The sequence below is a fragment of the Podarcis pityusensis genome (genome assembly GCF_964106645.2).
Source record: "Podarcis pityusensis genome assembly, chromosome: 15".
Taxonomy (NCBI): Eukaryota; Metazoa; Chordata; class Lepidosauria; order Squamata; family Lacertidae; genus Podarcis; species Podarcis pityusensis.
Window position 1 is genome coordinate 33,883,194 of NC_138040.1, and position 16,803 is coordinate 33,899,996.

Here is a 16,803-nt window from a genome sequence, read left to right on the forward strand (position 1 = left end):
CATTAGTCATGTTATACATTTTGCTTCTTTTTATTTTTATTATCCGGTAAATTTCTTTGTATTTCACATTATGAGGTTTATTTCAGTTCTACTGGTTTCATTATTTCACCTTATCTTTCCTATATACAACATAATTTTTTCCCATTCTTTTTGAAATGTTTCATCGCCCTGTTGTCTAATTTTCACTGTTAATTTAGCTAATTAGAAGAAGCAGTATTTTGCATATTTCTTGTATGATTGCTGTCCAGAAGAGTTGGATTTTGGGACATTGCCACCACATGTGGAGGTATGTGTCTGTGGAGGTGCATCCTCTCCAGCATTTTGGTGAGGTTCTTGGGCGTATTAGTGCTGGTGATACCCAGATGCCCTGGCTAACACACCACCAACTACATGCCCTCCGTTGGGGTTTTTGAGGGCAGTTATCTTTGGATGGGCTAGCAGGCTCCTAGGTGAGAGATTGGGGGTGGGGGGGTACTGATGTGAGTAAATGTGGCTTCCCAACGAGAGACCGAATGCTACAAAGCGGCCTCTATGTTGTGAGAGCAAGAATGTCATTGTGGGTGTTGGCTGATTGCGCTGCTTTATGTAATTTTGGCTGGTAACATTTATTGTACAGTACTTGTTTACCATCCTTTGATGGTGGGGAGGAGGCACTTACCTGACCTTCTGGCAGGTGAGTTGCAGCTACTTACTGGGAGCAGTGTAAATGTACTAGCAGGAAGCCCAGATGGGCTCCTCTAATGTTTCTAGAGACCAGGCAGGTCTCACAGCCAAATCACCTATTCCCCTCCTGGTTAGCAGCTAGAAGGTCAGGTAAACAGCTCCAACTCCACCTTGACACCTGCTGCTGCTGCTGCTGTGTACTCTGATTTGGGGGGAGGCTTTATATAAACAAACCATATTACAAATTTTTAATTTAATTAATAATTTAATTAATTTATTTAATTAAATTAATTAATTAAATTAATTAAATTAATTTATATACCGCCCTATACCTGCAGGTTTCATGAAAGTTAACAGGATAAAATCAGAAGATAAAAGCAGAGCATAACAATATTCTCCTGCTCTTCGCTGCTTCTCTTTTTCTGTCTCTTTCAGCTCCTTTTTGCCTGTTCAGTTTTGGCTAATTTTAAAGCAGAAGTAAAACTGGGCGTGAAAAGAAAGAAGAAGAAAAAAGAAGTAGTTTCATTACTTCCTGAGGAGGATGAAATTGCAGCAGCGTGGCACTCTGTGCATGCAGGGAGTCTAGCTTTGTCAACAATTGCCACACAGTCTGTTGTGTCTAGGATAGAGAGGACAGGAACAAGGATACAGTGACAGATCCTCCCGCCTCAGCAGTGACTAAATGGATGTACAGTCATACCTCGGGTTACAGCCGCTTCAGGTTGTGTTTTTTCAGGAATGGGTTACTTCCAGTTTCAGCGGTCGCGCATGCGCAGAAGCACTGAATCGCACTTTGCGCATGCGCAGAAGCGCCGAATCACAACCCGCGTCTGTGCACGCACAGGTTGCGAACACTGCGGGTTGCGAACGTGTCTCCCGCATGGATCACGTTCACAACCCGAGCGTCCACTGTAGTTGACACGTGATCTCTATGATCCGCTGATTCAAAAAACAAAACATATAGGTGGGAAAAGAAAAGAAAAATTCTTGGAGGGGGCTTGAGATGTCTATTACTAAGTGAAAATGCTGAGTAGTGAATGGAAACCACCAAATATGTTTCTTCGAACTCCTTTGGCAACGTGCTGTTACACCAGAGGTGGGGAAGCTGTAGCCCTTCCGAGATAGACTCCAATTCCCATCAGTTGCAGCCAGCATGAACAATGGTTAGGGATGAGGGGAGTTGGAGTCCAACAAGGTCTGGAAGGCCTCAGATTCCCCATCCCTGTGCTATTTATTCATTTATTTCTTTTATACACCACCTTTATCTTCCAAGGTTCTCCTCCAGGGCCGTCTTACCCATAGGCATGAGGGGTGCGGGGCACCTGGCTGCCGGGTTCTCAGGGGTGCCAGGCCAAGAGTTGAGTCCAGCGGGCTCTTCTGTTGTGGGCAGCTCTGCGCTGCAAGTTTGGGGGTGACCGAGCCAGCTGGCGCCCTCCTGCGTGCCTGGGACTGGGCGACCAGGGGGGAGGTGCTGGGCGGATCTTTGCACCTCAGCGCCACATATGCTTAAGACAGCCCTGTTCTCCTCCTCCCCATTTCATCCCCACAAACAACCCTGCGAGGTAGGTTAGGATAAGAGATGGCGACTGACTCCAAGTGAGCTTCATGGCTGAGTAGGGATTCAAACCTTGATCTCCCAGGCCCTAGTCCAGGCTTCCTCAGACTCCGCCCTCCAGATGTTTTTGGCCTACAACTCCTAGCAGGACCAGTGGTCAGGGATGATGGGAATTGTAGTCTCAAACATCTAGAGGGCCAAGTCTGAGGAAGCCTGCCCTAGTCCAACACCCTAACCACTTACGCCACACTGGCTCCCAGAATGTTTCCAAGCACAATTCAAAGTTGGTGCTGACCTTTAAAGCCCTAAACGGCCTCAGTCCTGTATACCTGAAGGAGCGTCTCCACCCCCATCATCCAGCCCAGACACTGAGGTCCAGCGCCGAGGGCCTTCTGGCCGTTCCATCACTGCGAGAAGCCAAGTTACAGGGAACCAGGCAGAGGACCTTCTCGGTAGTGGTACCCGCCCTATGGAACACCCTCCCAGCAGATGTCAAGGCAATAAACAACTATTTTACTTTTAAAAGACAACTGAAGGGACAACAGGGACAACTTCCCTGTTTAGGGAAGTTTTTAATGTCTGATGCTGTATTGTTTTTAATATTCAGTTGGAAGCCGCCCAGAGTGGCTGGGTTAACTCAGCCAGATGGGCTGGATATAAATAATAAATTATTATTATTATTATTATTATTATTACCGACCAGATTATGAAGTTGCTGCCTTAATTTGACTTCATGAGAACCTAAGAAGGACTCCCACTGGATCACAGCAAGGACCTGTCTGGTCTGGCCTTCTGTTCTCACAATGGCTGGCCAGATATCTATGGGAAGGAAGACCACAAGAAAGACTGGTATTCAGAGTCACACCGCTTTTGATGCCGGAGCTGTTATATAGACCTGGAGGCGTTGGGAACCTTGCAGTCCATGAATGTAGCCAACCCACTGTCCAAATTAGTAGTCACCACTATGTGAAGAAGTCCTTCCTTTTGTCTGACCCAGATCTCCAAACATTCAGCTTCAGTGAATAAATGAAAGCTCCTGTCCTTCTTTCCACTTTGAAGGCATTAGTTACAGAATCTGGCGAAGGACATACCACCATTGTTCTAATCGTTCCTCCCGATCCTGTGTAGTTCTTTGCTTCCCCTTGTAGTTCTTTGCTTAGCTTCCCTGATCAGGCTGCCTCTCTTGAGCTGAGTTGCTGAGATCCCTCTTTCCTTGAAAGGCAAAATGAGTGAGTCTGTGGCTTCTGCTCCTCACCGCAGGCTGAGTAGAGCTGTCCTCACATGGTTGAGTTTCCACCGCTGATCCCATGTGATTATGAAAACATGCTTTTCCCCATCGCTACTCACTTACTTTGGAGAATGGAAATATGCCGATGTTATTTCCATTAACAAAAAAGGAACCAGCAGTAAGCAGCAGGCTGGCTGACTTTGTCTAATATTTTCTTACACCTGAGGCTCAAATTCTTCACTTCCCACCTCATTCCTTTAGCAGCTTAACTAGGAACAAATCCAGTTGAACTCAGCTACATAGGAAGCTGCCGTATGGAGTCAGATCATGAGCCCATCAGTATTGCCTACACGGACTGGCAGCAGCTCTCCAGGATTCCAGGCAGTGGCCTCTCCCATTCCTACTTGGAAATGCTGGGGATTAAAAAACAGGACTTTTTGTATGCACAGTGTATACACTGAGCTTTGATTCCTTTCCCGAAAGGAAGATTGTATTCCTCAAGGTTCTATATAATGATCTGTTTAAATGGAAACATAGGGAGCTTCCTGATATTGATTTGGATCATTGGTCCATCTAGGTCAGTATTTTCTACACTGATTGGCAGCTGGCCTCCAGAGTTTCAGGCAGCTAAATCAAAATTTACTTACACATATTTATATCTATATATGTATATATAGTTAGATTGGAGGGCATGGCCTGCCACACTCCTTTGCCATGCCCTATTTATGGGAACTAAATAGTAAGATCTATAAATAGTGAGATCTATAAATCTCATCTATAAATCTCTCTATAAATATAGTGAGATCTATAAATAGTGAGGTCTAAATAGTGAGAACAGGCAGCCCTGTTTAGGGAAGCTTTTGATGTTTAATAGGTTATTGTATTTTAGTGTTCTGTTGGAAGCCACCCAGAGTGGCTGGGGAAACCCAGCCAGGTGGGTGGGGTATAAATAATAAATAATAATTATTATTATTATTATTATTATTATTAATTATCTTTGCTTCTTTGAGTAGGACCATTTGGGGGAATATTCTGTATAGGAAGAACCATAGGAAGAACCATTCTGTATAGGAAGGAGGCAAACACTTTGGCTAAGGAAGATATAATCCAAACAGAGAAAAGGCAGAGAGAGCCAAGGTTTTGGATTAATAGCATGTTGGGGCCTCTTTTAGATCTGCTTTGAAAGCAGTGGCTTTCGGTTGTTGTTGGGAGTGTCTCAGTTGTGCCTCCACCTACATTTGGCCAATATTCTGTAGGCAACGATTACAAAACACCAGTAAGCCTCTGCTTCCCTTGGTATTTTCCATCCTCAGGGGTGACCTCGATTACTGGGACAGTTCCTGAGCAGTTTTCTTAAGTGCTGCATAAAATGCTTGGAAGCAGCAGTCAAGGAAGTGTTTTGATGCAAAACATTGTCCTGCCCTCTCTCAGGAAACCACAAGACAAAGCAGGGAGGTTCTGCTGGCGTGGCTGATACTGGACAGCCCCCGATTCCTACATCCTAAAAGCAGAGGGGAATTTCCCCATGCAGACGGGGGCCCCAAAGGAAAACACATTTGACCCTTGCAGAACAATGTTAGCAAATCTGCAATGGAACTTCCTGGATCTCAGAAGTCTACCTGTAAGGATGACAATGTCTTGATCACTGAAAAAAAAAGGCTGCAGATAAGGGGGAAACGCCAAGGAAGGTGGAGCAAGCTGCTGTCTAAAAAAAGGAACGAGACCTTTGGAATATTTGCTGGGGTCGTTTTCAAGCTGGAATGTTTTGAGTAAAAGTATTTTTTATTTTTATTTTTGTAAAAGGCTGGAATGGGTTCTAACATGTCTGGGTGTGGTGGCTACATCACTGGGGTGATGGCCAGAACCAATTGCATGGAATTATTATTATTTATTTATTTATTTATTTATTTATTTATACCCCGCCCATCTGCCTGGGTTTCCCCATCTGCCTGGGTTTCCCCAGCCACTTTTAAATACTGTTAAACATTAAAACATTAAAAGCTTCCCTAAACAGGGCTGCCTTCAGATGTCTTCTAAAACTCTGGTAGTTGTTCTTCTCTTTGACAGCTGGTGGGAGGGTGTTCCACAGGGAGGGCGCCACTACCGAAAAGGCCCTCTGCTTGCTTCCCTGTAACTTGGCTTCTCGCAGTGAGGGAACCGCCAGAAGCCCTCGGAGCTGGACCTCAGTGTCCGGGCTGGACGATGGGGTGGAGATGCTCCTTCAGGTATACTGGTCCGAGGCCGTTTAGCACCAAGGTCAGCACCAACACTTTGAATTGTGCTCGGAAACGTACTGGGAGCCAATGTTGATCTTTCAAGACCGGTGTTATGTAGTCTCGGTGGCTACTCCCAGTCACCAATCTAGCTGCCGCATTCTGGATTAGTTGTAGTTTGTGGGTCACCTTTAAAGGTAGCCCCACGTAGAGCGCATTGCAGTAATCCAAGCGAGAGATAACTAGAGCATGCACCACTCTGGCGAGACAGTCTGTGGGCAGGTAGGGTCTCAGCCTGCGTGCCAGATGGAGCTGGTAGACAGCTGCCCTGGAGACAGAATTGACCTGTGCCTCCATGGACAGCTGTGAGTCCAGAATGACTCCCAGGCTGTGCTCCTGGTCCTTCAGGGGCACAGTTACCCCATTCAGGACCAGGGAGTCCTCCACAGCTGCCTGCCCCCTGTCCCCCAAGAACAGTACTTCTATCTTGTCAGGATTCAACCTCAATCTGTTAGCCACCATCCATCCTTCAACTGCCTCCAGACAGTCACACAGGACCTTCACCGCCCTCACTGGTTCTGATTTGAAAGAGAGGTAGAGCTGGGTGTCATCTACATATTGCGGATTCAATACAGTTTACTTGGAAATGTCTTAGGAAACTGCTTTGTCCCAAGCCAGCCTCTTTATCCATTTAGCCCTAGTGCTGGGATAGACTCACATAATTATAAAGTTGGAAGGGACCCTGAGGGCCATCTAGTCTAGCCCCCTGCAATGCAGGAAACTTTTGCCCAGTGTGGTGCTCAAACCTACGATCCTGAGATTAAGAGTCTCATGTTCTACTGACTGAGCCACTCCAGACATATCTAATACAGGGCTGGTACTCTGCCACTGTGCTACAGTGCCATCCCTTAAACCAGGGATCAGCAAACTTTACAGCAGGGGGCCGGTTCACTGTCCCTCAGACCTTGTGGGGGGCCAGACTGTATGAATGAATTCCTATGCCCCGCAAATAACCCAGAGATGCATTTTAAATAAAAGGACACATTCCACTCATGTAAAAACACGCAGATTCCCGGACCATCCGTGGGCCGGATTTAGAAGGCAATTGGGCTGGATTCAGCCCCCGGGCCTTAGTTTACCCACCCATGTCTTACCAGTGGTGTCCAAATTTTTTTCAGAGAGGGCCAGATTTGATGAAGTGAAGGGCCATGAGGGCCGACCAAAGGGCCAACCAAAGTTGTTAACCTTTTTTTAGGATTGAAGTTTTTGAGCTTTTTTATGATTTGACCCCAAAGTTGTTGAGTTTTTTTTTTAGGATTGATGTTTATGATTTTACCCCAGGAAATAAACTGCCACAGGGGCTGGATTAAACCAACCAGCGGGCCAGATTAGGCCCCCAGATTATGCCTTCCTTATACTGAATCAGAACCATTGGTTTACCGACTTCAGCATTGTCTCCTCTGGGGATGGGGAACAAACTCCTGTCCTGATGTCAGCCAGAGGTGAAGGTGCGGGTATGAACTGGCCTTGGCTTTACACAACAGAAGAGCGATCTGCAACCAGCAATGATAAAAAGGATGCAATGATTTATGCAGCCAGCTCTCCGAGGATAACATAAAAAGGATGAGTCAGGTGACCTTGCTGGCTCTTGCTCAATTTATTCCAGCCTCTGTTTCACCTCTTGAAGGTGAAGAAGATCAGAGGCTGGAGGGACTTTGCGACATGCAGTTCCGTGGTAACGGATGATGTAAATTCTCTGCCCACTTGCTGGCTGGCTTTCACAAACTATGCCTTCCTCTGCATTTACTCAGAAGTAAATTTTGCTGAGTTTGACAGGGCCTATTCTTATACAAGTGTGTAGGGTTGCAACCCAAGTGGATGATAAACATGCATATAGTGTATATATCAAAAGAAAAAGCATCCCCCTGGTCTTTATAAAATGCATTTAGTACTGCTGGTTTAATTTTTAATTTTAAAGGATTAATACTAGTTGCCTGTTTTTGGAAATCTGATTGAACTGTTTGGGAAGAAGGAAACTTACATTTTAACCTGGAAACCCTTCATATTTTAAAGTTGTCTTCTGGGTAGAAATTGAGCTGTTTCCCCCCTCTGTAGTGCTGGAATTCTATTTCTAATGATATAATAAAATTGTAAGGATGTTGTCACGCTGCAGTTTGGCAAGTTGTAAAGGAGTGGGGAAGGGGATTTGCTCAGGTGTAAAGGGAAGGTGGTAGCTGGGGTTGGCGAGCAAAGCGAGCAGGAAAGGTGGCCCTTATTTTTGCAGTAGTAGTAGATCATGTGATCTTTTCCATGTGGTCATGTGATCTTTTTCACGTAGCCTTTGGCTTATATGCCATTAAGCTCTTTGGGTCAAGAGCCTGCCCTATCGTACTTAGTAGTGCACCATGCATTGATGGTTGTAACAGCAGAACAACAGGCTTTTTAGGGTTGTAGCACCTGTCCTTTCGAATGCCTTCCCCAGAGTTAGGCACCGACCCTGCTGTCTTTTCAGTACCTGCTTGAAGAACTTTTTCACACAGCCTTTCATTAAGTTGAAATTGTTCTCAGTCTGCATCTGCACTGGAATTGTTTTAAATATGTTCGTATTATTACCACATGCCATCTGCTGCCCCGGGCTCCTTTGGGAAGAAGGGCAGGATAGAAATTTAATGATAATGAAATAAGCAGTAGGGTTTTCTTTTGATACACGGTGCCCTTGGATGTAGAGTTAAAGCATACCAGTTTCTGTAGCTTAAACGGGGAGTAAAATGACCTCCCATCTTTGGTTCTCTTCCCCCCAGAGGATGTGGTAGACATTTATTTTTCTGCAGCTGCTCAAGCAAGCTGGTGAGACTTCAGCCGTCAGCCTTCAGAGATAACAGTTAAAGCTTATCACTGTTTTCCATCTTTCTCGCTGTTTGCTCTATCTTTCATGTGTGTCTTCTTTTCTAGGTACCGGGGATTAATTCTTGTGTTGACGTTCCTGTGTTATACCACTTTCCATCTCTCACGGAAGCCCATCAGTATAGTAAAGGTACGTAGCATCGGTCCCCAGGGGTGAGGGGCTATCTTTGGACACAAGGGGCAGGGCATGCAATCCTATACAGGTTTCCCTGGGAAGAAGCCCCATTGAATTTTAGTGAGATCCACTTCCAAATAGACATTAACTGGCTTCAGCTGTAAGAAGGCATATTTGAACTCTTCCCCTTCCTCCACTTCTCTCCTGTTCCTCTGGTGTATCCCTGTAATGTTTGTAAGCCCCTCGGGGCAGGGACCTGTTGTCTTGTGCCCTTTAAAATTGCATCCATGCTGATGGTGCTATATGAAACCAGCATGCCTGAGAACCTGGTTTATGGCCTGTCCCTTTTTATATACTTGTTTTTATTAGTTTTCCAAATTTTAACAAGTCAATCCAAATTATTTAAATGTAATACAATTTTTTAAAAAACAATAATTTGGTTTCCCGCTCCTGTTACAAGCATATGTCCATTGCTTCCTGATGTTGCCACTTCATTCTTCTTCTTTAATTGCCTTCTCATCCTTCTATTAATTTTAATCCGTTTTCATAGCTGGCCTTTCTTGTTTCCTTGCAATCAGCACCTTTGTTGTTTGCCAGATGTATAAAAATACATTTTCACATGTGTATCCCTTCCGGCACTCTGTGTGTAAAGATAATTTATTGGGTGTGTGGCTTGTCCCAAGGGTGCCAAGTTGAATAAAATATTGAGGGGAGGAGAAGCTAAGCCCACCCCACATAATCACAAGATGCGCACATGCTGTTTTAATGGCACTGCCCCCTCAAATATTTTATTGGGGGTCCAAAGGGACCACAGCCCCTAGGAGTTGGCTCCCATTTCCTGTCATGAGAGGGGTTTCATTCCCATTGAAGGAACAGGTTCAGAGTACATTTCCAAGCACAATTCAAAGTCTTGGTGCTGACCTTTAAAGCCCTAAATGGCCTCGATCCTGAAGGAGCGTCTCCACCCTCATCGTTCAGCCCAGACACTGAGGTCCCGCTCCGAGGGCCTTCTGGCGGTTCCCTCATTGCGAGAAGTGAGGTTACAGGGAACCAGGCAGAGGGCCTTCTCGGTAGTGGCACCTGCCCTGTGGAACGCCCTCCCTTCACATGTGAAGGAAATAAGCAGCTATCCTATATTTAAAAGACACCTGAAGGCAGCCCTGTTTAGGGAAGTTTTTAATATTTAATGCTGTATTGTTTTTAATACTCGATTGGGAGCTGCCCAGAGTGGCTGGGGAAATTCAGCCAGATGGGTGGGGTATAAATAATAAATAAATTTAAAAGAGAGTCTCTGCGACCTCCTGGATTCCAACTTGCCACTAGAATCTCGAGTAGGTAGGCTTTTGTAGGTAGGAGTACTTAAGCCCAGTTTAGGCTGCTTAGCTAGGGCCATTCCTGGCCTCAATTGTCCGGTGACCTCCCATCTGACTACTGCAATGGGCAGGGCTGCCCTTGAAGACATTTTGGAGGCTACAGCTAGTGCAGCGTGGCTTTATGGTGATTTTCAATCGTTCCATTTCCTGCCGATTGTTTCTATGTACGCCTCTTAGAAATGTGAATCGTTAGGCGGTATAGAAATGTCTTAAGTAAGTATGTGACTGCTGGGCTGGTTAGCGGGGCAGCCTGATGGGGCCATGTGTTGCTGATCCCAAAACTTCTGCCCTGGCTGTCAGTGAGCTACCAGACCAAATTCAAGGCATTGGTGCTAATCTTTAAAGCCCTTAATGGCCTGGGACCAAGGACCTAAAAGTGTGCCATCCCCACTATTCGCAACCCCTACGTTTGGCAAGTGAAACCTTGTTGGCAGTGCCACCACCTGAGGCTGCCCAGTTGGCGTTGACCCACGACAGGGCCTTTTCAGTGGTGGCTCCCCATTTCTGGAATGTTCCCCTCGGTGAGGTGCATCTGTCTCCCTCATTATTGACTTCCAGGAGATATTTTAAAACATCCCTATATACCCAGGCGTTTGGTGGCTGAAGCATGCCGCTCCTGGCAGCCCCGAAATCACCTGTGGAGAGAATGCTTCGAAACTGTGTTTGCTGTTGTTTTAAATTCCTAGAATCATAGAATTGTAGAGTTGGAAGGGACCACAAGTATTGTCAGGTCCAACCCCCCTGCAATGCAGAAATATTTTGCCCAATGTTTTTCTCACCCTGGGCTCTTTGGGCAGGATGTAAATTTAATGAATGAATAAAGAATCTCTGACTCATGCGTCTGTTCTCTGTGTGTGTTTCCCCCCCAGAGTGAACTGCATTATAACTGTTCTTCGCGGGGACCCAATCCGCACAATGAATCAAACAGCACTACCTGGTGTGACTGGAAGCCTTTTGGTAAGGCTGCATTGGTTTTCTGCTGTATCTTTCCCCAGAAGAGCAAACATACACCCTCTCTTGGCCTTCCTAAAGTGATGGAGGACAGGGCAAAATTGTGTAGCATACAGGCGTTGTAAGGTAGGGAAGGACCATAGGTCCATGACAGAGCAATTGCTTTGCAGGTAAAGAGTCGCGGGGTCAGTTCCTGACACCTCCAGGTAGGACTGGCAAATCTTCGAGAGTCAGTGTAGTACAGACAGTATTCAGCTCAATGGACCGATGGTCTGAGCTTGGTAGAAAACAACTTTCTGTGTTGGTGGATATGGAAAAGCTATTTGTGACTTCCGCAACTTGGACATGTGGCTTTCAGAGTTGCCGTCTGGAAAACAGTAGGAGTGTTGTTCCTTCTTTGACCCTCCTGCTTTCCACAGACGCTTGAGTCGTGGGCTGTATCCAGAGTCCTTTTCCTGGAAACCTCAGGTGACTAGGCAGCCTTTATGGCCAACTTAGGCTCTCTGATCCCAACTGATTCGTATGCAATAACCGGAACGGGATGCCTCGAGGGCCAACAGTTTATTCTGATGTGATTAGCAACCTTGGCGTATCTTATCTGCGTTTGTTTGCAATGTCGTTGTGCAGCCTCATTAGCAGATTGGTTGCAGGTTGGTTCCCACTGTGCAGTCAGGCTTTCCACAGATATATTTCTACAGTGCAATTTCAGGGTAAACTGTACCTTTACAGAGCTGCTTAGGCAAAAAGACACAGGGCCCCGTTTGCAAGGAGCTTACAGCTTGGAATAGGCAATAGGTGAAACAGCAGTGGGAGGGAGGGAGAGTTGGGAAACTGCCTTAAGCTGTCTTTCACCATGTGTCCATTTGACCCAGTGCTGTCCATTATTATTATTTCTTAAATTTATATACTGCCCAGCTGACAGTGGGTCTCAGGCCAAGGTCTTTCGCAGCAGCGGGAGATTTTCTGGATGCAAAGCATGTGCTCTTAAGTGCAGGCAAATGCAGTCAAGCGTGTGTCCAGGTTATACTGAGAATGGGGAATTAAAAAGGCAAACAAACAGCCACATGGACAAGGTGCATTTTGAAGGGGGGAGAAAGGTGCTGCCGTCCATATGCTTGGAAGAGAAGTTCCATTTATAAGGATGCAGCAAGGAGAATGGGCTGCAAGGGAGGCTCATCTGTACAACAGCCCTGCGAGGGAGGCTCCCCGTGTTCCCATTATGCAGCCGCAACCTTGATGCATGCATGGCTGCATTTGACTGCACTTAAGAGCACATGCTTTGCATCCAGAAAATCTCCCCGTGCTGTGAAAGACCTTGGCCTGAGACCCACTGTCAGCAAAAGAAATGGAGAGGTGGAACGCAGACGTGTTGACGTTTTAAAAAAGCCTGTGCTATAGTCCTGCTGGGGACGCAGGTGGTGCTGTGGGTTAAACCACAGAGCCTAGGACTTGCCGATCAGAAGGTCGGCGGTTCGAATCCCCGCAACAGAGTGAGCTCCTGTTGCTCGGTCCCTGCTCCTGCCAACCTAGCAGTTCGAAAGCACATCAAAGTGCAAGTAGATAAATAGGTACCACTCTGGTGGGAAGGTAAACGACGTTTCTGTGTGCTGCTCTGGTTCGCCAGAAGCGGCTTAGTCATGCTGGCCACACGACCTGGAAACTATACGCCGGCTCCCTTGGCCAATAAAGCAAGATGAGCGCCACAACCCCAGAGTTGTTCATGACTGGACCTAATGGCCAGGGGTCCCTTTACCTTTACCTTATAGCCCTGCTGGGACTGTACCACTTCAGGGTGCAGTTAAGAGAACAGTACACAGGAGTTGACCTGGAAACCTTGAAGGTCAGAAATTCGTAAGACCGAAATAGACAAAACGTGTGATATTCTGCTCCAAAATTTTGTGTGGCTGATCAGCAGCCAGGAACTGCTCTTCCTTGCCCACTGCAAAAATGAAAAAAAAAAGAGTGAGGGGGGAGCCAGCTGCCTCAATACAGGAACCTGCGTGAGCTTGATACTTCTTTTCCCCAGTGGGGTACGGCTGCCACTGAACGTAACCCATACTGTTGCTTCTTCCAGATCAGGACAACTACAAAGAACTCTTTGGAGCCCTGGACAATGCGTTCCTGGTTGCCTACGCTATAGGAATGTACATCAGGTATGTACTCAGAATGCAGGAAGAAAAGAAATGACACATTTACTTGTTTATTTCATTTATATACCACCTTGATCTTCCAAGGAGCTCAGGGGGGTGTACATGGGTCTCCTTCTCCCCATTTCACCCTCACAACAACCCTTTGAGGTAGGTTAGGCCAAGAAATGGTGACAGGCCCAAGGTTGCCCAGTGAGATTCATGGCTGGAGTGGGGAATCAAACCCTGATCTCTCAACACTCTAACAACCATTACTCCGCCCTGGGTCTCTAGTGTGCACTGAGTTTGTATAGATCTACAGTTGAAGTCAGAGGGACACGGGTGGCGCTGTGAGTAAAACCACAGAGCCTAGGACTTGCCGATCAGAAGGTCGGTGGTTCAAATCCCCGCGACGGGGTGAGCTCCCGTTGCTCGGTCCCTGCTCCTGCCCACCAAGCAGTTCAAAAGCATGTCAAAGTGCAAGTAGATAAATAGGTACCGCTCCGGCGGGAAGGTAAGCAGTGTTTCTGTGTGCTGCTCTGGTTCACTAGAAGTGGCTTTGTCATGCTGGCCACATGACTCGGAAGCTGTATGCCGGCTCCCTTGGCCAATAAAGCGAGATGAGTGCCGCAACCCCAGAGTCAGCCACGACTGGACCTAATGGTCAGGGGTCCCTTTACCTTACAGTTAAAGTCATAAGCATGCCTGCTTAAAAGGCTCTGTTGGTTCCATAGGACGCATTCCTTAATGCTGCAATCCTGTGCACATTTAATAGGGAGTAATTCCCACTGAACACAGTGGGATTCAAGCCCCATCTACACTGTGCATTTAAAGCAGTATCATGCCGCTATAAAGAACCATGGATTCCCCCAAAGAATCCTGGGAACTGTAGTTTGTTAAGGGCAATGGGAATTGTTAGGAGACATGTGTCTCTCCCCCCCCCCCCCCGGCGCGGGGTTATAGGAGTCAGATCTAGCAAAGCAATCCTTGTGATCTTAATTTCACCAGCTCCTTCAGTGGCATTTGCAATTTAGATTTGGTCTTGGTTTACCTACACCACAGGTGGGGGACCTTTTTCCTTAGCCCAAGGGGCCACATTCTAGTGGCGGGCAGTGCCAAAGACAAATGTGTGCTGAGCAATGAACGTTGACCTTTGCTACAGTAGGTTAGTTTCTACAAACATGCAATGTTCTCTCTTCTGGCAAGCTGGAAGCATGGTCAGAGTTCAAGCACATAGTCCAGCCAGGCAAAAAAATAACCACTCAAAGAGAATGCAAAGCAGGGCTAGTGGTTTGGGAGGGGGCGTGGTCTGATGAGATCCCCAAGGGCCAGGCAGAGAGGCCTTAAGGGCCGGATATGGCCCCAGCCTGTTTCTCATCCACAGGCCCTGCCTGTGATCAAACCACTGGCTGATGGACTTCAGTATCCTGGCTGTTGTTAAAAGGTCTCAAACAACCCAAGAGGTGCTCTTAGGACAAATCCATAAGATTTGATTACTTTGGCATGGCATGGCAGGTGCCAGCTGCACCGACAGCAATCAGCTCACCTCTTAAACCACGCAGGAAACCGATCAGAGATATAGAATTCCCATAAACATGGTCATAACTGCAGACAGATAAGAAATCTGCTAATGGAGGACTCGAGACGTCAACAGGACTCTTGTCCACATGATGGATCCTGTTTGCTCTCTTGTCTCCTAAGTAGTTATTAAACAGTTCCATGGGGTTATTTCCAGGGCTGTGTATACGCCATTTTTATCACCACGGGACAGCTTAATTGACCAGGCCAGGGCATTGCAAAAAATTGTGTCCTTCCTCAAAAACAAGGGCGTCCAAACCACAATGCAGCCACGACGGCTTCGCTTCCGATGCTGCTCCGTCGGTGTGGGAAATGCGACATGGGAAATAGCTGTGTTGTTGACGATGGTTTTCCAGAAGGTTGTGGGAAGAAGCAACACCAGCTTCCATTACTACCGCAGTTACTCCTTTAATTTAAGCGGCCCTAAGCTGTTTCCACGTTCATTTCTGGTTGGGTACTGATCCTTGAGAACTGGCTGTTGTGTTTCATGCGCTCTTCCTTCCTGTCTCCCACAGCGGGGTCTTCGGTGAGCGCCTCCCATTGCGCTACTATCTGTCTGGAGGAATGTTGCTGAGCGGGTTGTTCACTGCCTTATTTGGACTGGGCTACTACTGGAACATCCATGAACTGTGGTATTTTGTTTCTTGTACAGGTACAGAGATTCATCACGCTTGCCAACTAAGTTCTCTAGAGCTGTTTCCTTTTCCTACTATGGGGTCTCTGAGCAGGTCTTGTATCATCTGTTGTGCTCCAGAGGTGGGTCTCCCAAGGAGCTAGGGTCCAAGGCCCAGCCAGGAGGCCTGCTCTTACTTGCTTCTATCATGGATTCTTCTAGACCAGCTGTTTTTGAACTACAACTCCCATCAGCCCTAGCTAGCAGGACCAGTGGTCAGGAATGATGGGAACTGTAGTCCCAAAACAGCTGGAGACCCAAGTTTGGGAAACCCTAGGCTAGATGGCCAACTGTGATTCTGTGGGTCTTTGCAGTTCACACAGATAGTGAGGAGGGTTCTTGGGAAAATCATCTTTAGGATAATGAGAGGGGCATATCCGTAGGGCCAACATAGCTTTCTCATGAAGCAGGTGGTAGGCAGATGGACCTGGCTGTCAACCTGACTGATTACCCATCTCCCAAGGTGGAGCAACTCACAGCATGAGGATTCATCTTGGTTCTGGGTTCCACATCAGGGAGAAAGGTGTCAGGAGTTCAGCCTACACTCGCAGAGACACATGCCCGACTGGCATGTTCCCTCCCTCCTGGTCGATTGTTCGGGAGCTTCATAAGCTTTCTTCAGCCCGAACATCACAGCGACCGATGCCAACCGACACCTGCACACTTAGGGATCCGCAGAGTTTGCGCAGTGGCGTAACAGACCTCAGCAACTCAGCATTTTGGCTAATCTACTTTATTTAAATATAAACGTACACTGAGCACTGCAACATGGCTCCCTCTCTCTCTAGCATCAGACAGCAAAGAGAAAAAGAACAAAGGACAAATAGTCCCACTTCACGGAACACAGTAACACAAACATCCTGTCTCCGTCACTTCCCACTCTGTGGAGTCAAAACATATACCGTCATGTGATAGACAACAACCCCATGACTGCAATCATGGAGCAGGAATTCTAACAAAGAGAACCGGCCACTGCCCCTCTGGCAGCTGTCCCAGGTTTCCCAATACACTGGAATGTGTGCACCTTTGTGTATGGGTCCTAGTCTCCAGTTAAAGGACAGTAGGACAGGGACTTGAGTCTTCCTGGGCCACTTCAGAACTGGCTTTGAAACCAATTGCAAAAAAGAAGAAAGGATTTATTCTATGGATTTGAAAGCGTTGCTAGCCTGATTTAATATAAAGTGGCTTATTGCACACCCTCATCTGGGAAAGGGCCGTAGCTCAAGGACAGAGAATTGGCTTTGCATCAGAAGGTCACAGGTTCAATCCGCTGGAAAAGACCCCTGCCTGCAACCCTGGAGAGCAGCTGCCAGTCAGTGCAGGTGATACTAAATACACCAGTGGTTTGATTTCATGTAAGGTGGCTTCTAGGGCCCCTCTCATTAACCTTCTAAGTTAGATTGTGATTATCTTTTGCCTAGGTC

The 16,803-nt window shown here is 46.8% G+C and overlaps 1 protein-coding gene and 1 long non-coding RNA gene across 3 annotated transcripts in view; one reads left to right on the forward strand and one right to left on the reverse strand.

The window, feature by feature from the left end:
* LOC308463895 overlaps nucleotides 1-16,803 on the reverse strand; it is a 288,783-nt gene that overhangs the window by 108,592 nt on the left and 163,388 nt on the right. The window lies entirely within an intron of this gene.
* SLC37A2 (solute carrier family 37 member 2) overlaps nucleotides 1-16,803 on the forward strand; it is a 57,370-nt gene that overhangs the window by 11,405 nt on the left and 29,162 nt on the right. The window contains 5 exon segments of the mRNA XM_080982683.1: nucleotides 8,612-8,693; nucleotides 10,921-11,008; nucleotides 13,077-13,155; nucleotides 15,222-15,348; nucleotides 15,350-15,358. Of these exon segments, the coding sequence (XP_080838809.1) occupies nucleotides 8,612-8,693; nucleotides 10,921-11,008; nucleotides 13,077-13,155; nucleotides 15,222-15,348; nucleotides 15,350-15,358 (385 nt within the window).